Source organism: Priapulus caudatus, unplaced genomic scaffold, assembly GCF_000485595.1.
Source record: "Priapulus caudatus unplaced genomic scaffold, Priapulus_caudatus-5.0.1 Scaffold1857, whole genome shotgun sequence".
NCBI lineage: Eukaryota > Metazoa > Priapulida > Priapulimorpha > Priapulimorphida > Priapulidae > Priapulus > Priapulus caudatus.
The window spans coordinates 21,853-23,405 of NW_014578918.1; the positions used below are offsets into that span (position 1 = coordinate 21,853).

Consider the following 1,553-nt stretch of genomic DNA (forward strand, 5'->3'; position numbering starts at 1 on the left):
TCGCACACACGCACGCACGCACGCAGGCACAGACGCACGGACGCACACACGCACGCAGGCACGGACGCACACACGCACCAACGCACGCACGCAGGCACAGACGCACGCTCGCACACACGCACGCACGCACGCAGGCACAGACGCACGGACGCACACACGCACCAATGCACGCACGCACACACGGACGCACGCACCAATGCACGCACGGACGCACGCACGCACGCACGCACGTATGTACACTTGTCATATCTTTCTTGTTCTCCGTACCAGTACCTAGTCGCCTATCTGCACAGACTCTATTCACACGCAAGTCTGTAAATTTATGCATTGAAATTCCACGTAAATAGACCGCGAGAAATCGGAAAAAAAACCGATTCGCGCGGCTAGTAGCTAAGCTCACACTCACTGGGTTTCATCATTCCTCGCAACGATCGCTTCTTGTGATCTTCCTTCTCCTTCAGCTTCATTCTCACGTTGGCTTCCTGCAATTTCTTCCTCTGTTCTTTCACGCGCCTGACGAGTCGAAAGACAACGTTTAAAATCGACGAAATCGAGACGAATACAATGTCATATTTACTGCTCAGCGCGGGAAGAAAAACAAACACACGCCATATATGTATGACCCGTTATAGCCAAATGAGTCGGAGGTCGCACATATAGATTTTACGCTATGTGTGGTTTTACCTATGGCATAAATTTTTTGTTTTTGTGATTTTAACTGAAATAGATAGCTTAGAATGTTTTTTCTTAGAATCGGAATATCTGGGTGAAACTGAAATGTACATATAATATCTTTAAAAGATATAATTTTGCTATTTTGTATCGAATATATCAATATATATATTTGAATTTGGTCACACTTTAGACTCGATTTTCCCTCATTTCTTCTGATTTGTCAAGGGTTATTTAAATCTTATTTTTTATCCGATTCTCAAAATTTATGGACCAATATGAAGATAAAAGACAGCAGAACATCATCATATGGTTATCTGGAAATTGAAAAATTGCTCCAAGTGACTCATTTGGCTATAACCGGTCACATATACGATATATACAATACGATGCGGTACTGTAAACAATACGATCAACGATTTAATCTACCGCTCAGTGCACGAAGAAGAACAACAAACGAACAGACAAATACGATGCGGTGCAAACGCGCACTCACTTCCTCACTCACTTCCACACTTCCTCCCTCCTTCACTTCCTTCCTCACGCGCACTCACTTCCTCTTCTGCAGTTTCTCGTCGATCAGTATCTTCTCCTCTTCTGTCTTCTTGAGGAATCCGTGGAAGAGCACCTTGCCGTCCATTGTGCCCTCCTGTATCTTAAACAGCAGCAGCTTCATGCGAGGTCCGAGTTCCGTCAACCTGCGGACGGAGAAAGGGTTAATGTTCAAGTTCAAGGTTAGTTTGAATGAAGGGGTAATGTTCAAGTTCAAGTTTAGTTTGAATGAAGGGTTAATGTTCAAGTTCAAGTTTAGTTTGAATGAAGGGTTAATGTTCAAGTTCAAGTTTAGTTTGAATGAAGGGTTAATGTTCAAGTTCAAGGTT

The 1,553-nt window shown here is 43.7% G+C and overlaps 1 protein-coding gene across 1 annotated transcript in view; it reads right to left on the reverse strand.

Moving 5' to 3' along the window:
• LOC106817764 (suppressor of SWI4 1 homolog) overlaps positions 1 to 1,553 on the reverse strand; it is a gene marked incomplete in the record, with an annotated part of 13,752 nt that overhangs the window by 1,963 nt on the left and 10,236 nt on the right. Inside the window, 2 exon segments of the mRNA XM_014822468.1 lie at positions 424 to 513; positions 1,227 to 1,370. Coding sequence (XP_014677954.1) covers positions 424 to 513; positions 1,227 to 1,370 — 234 coding nt within the window.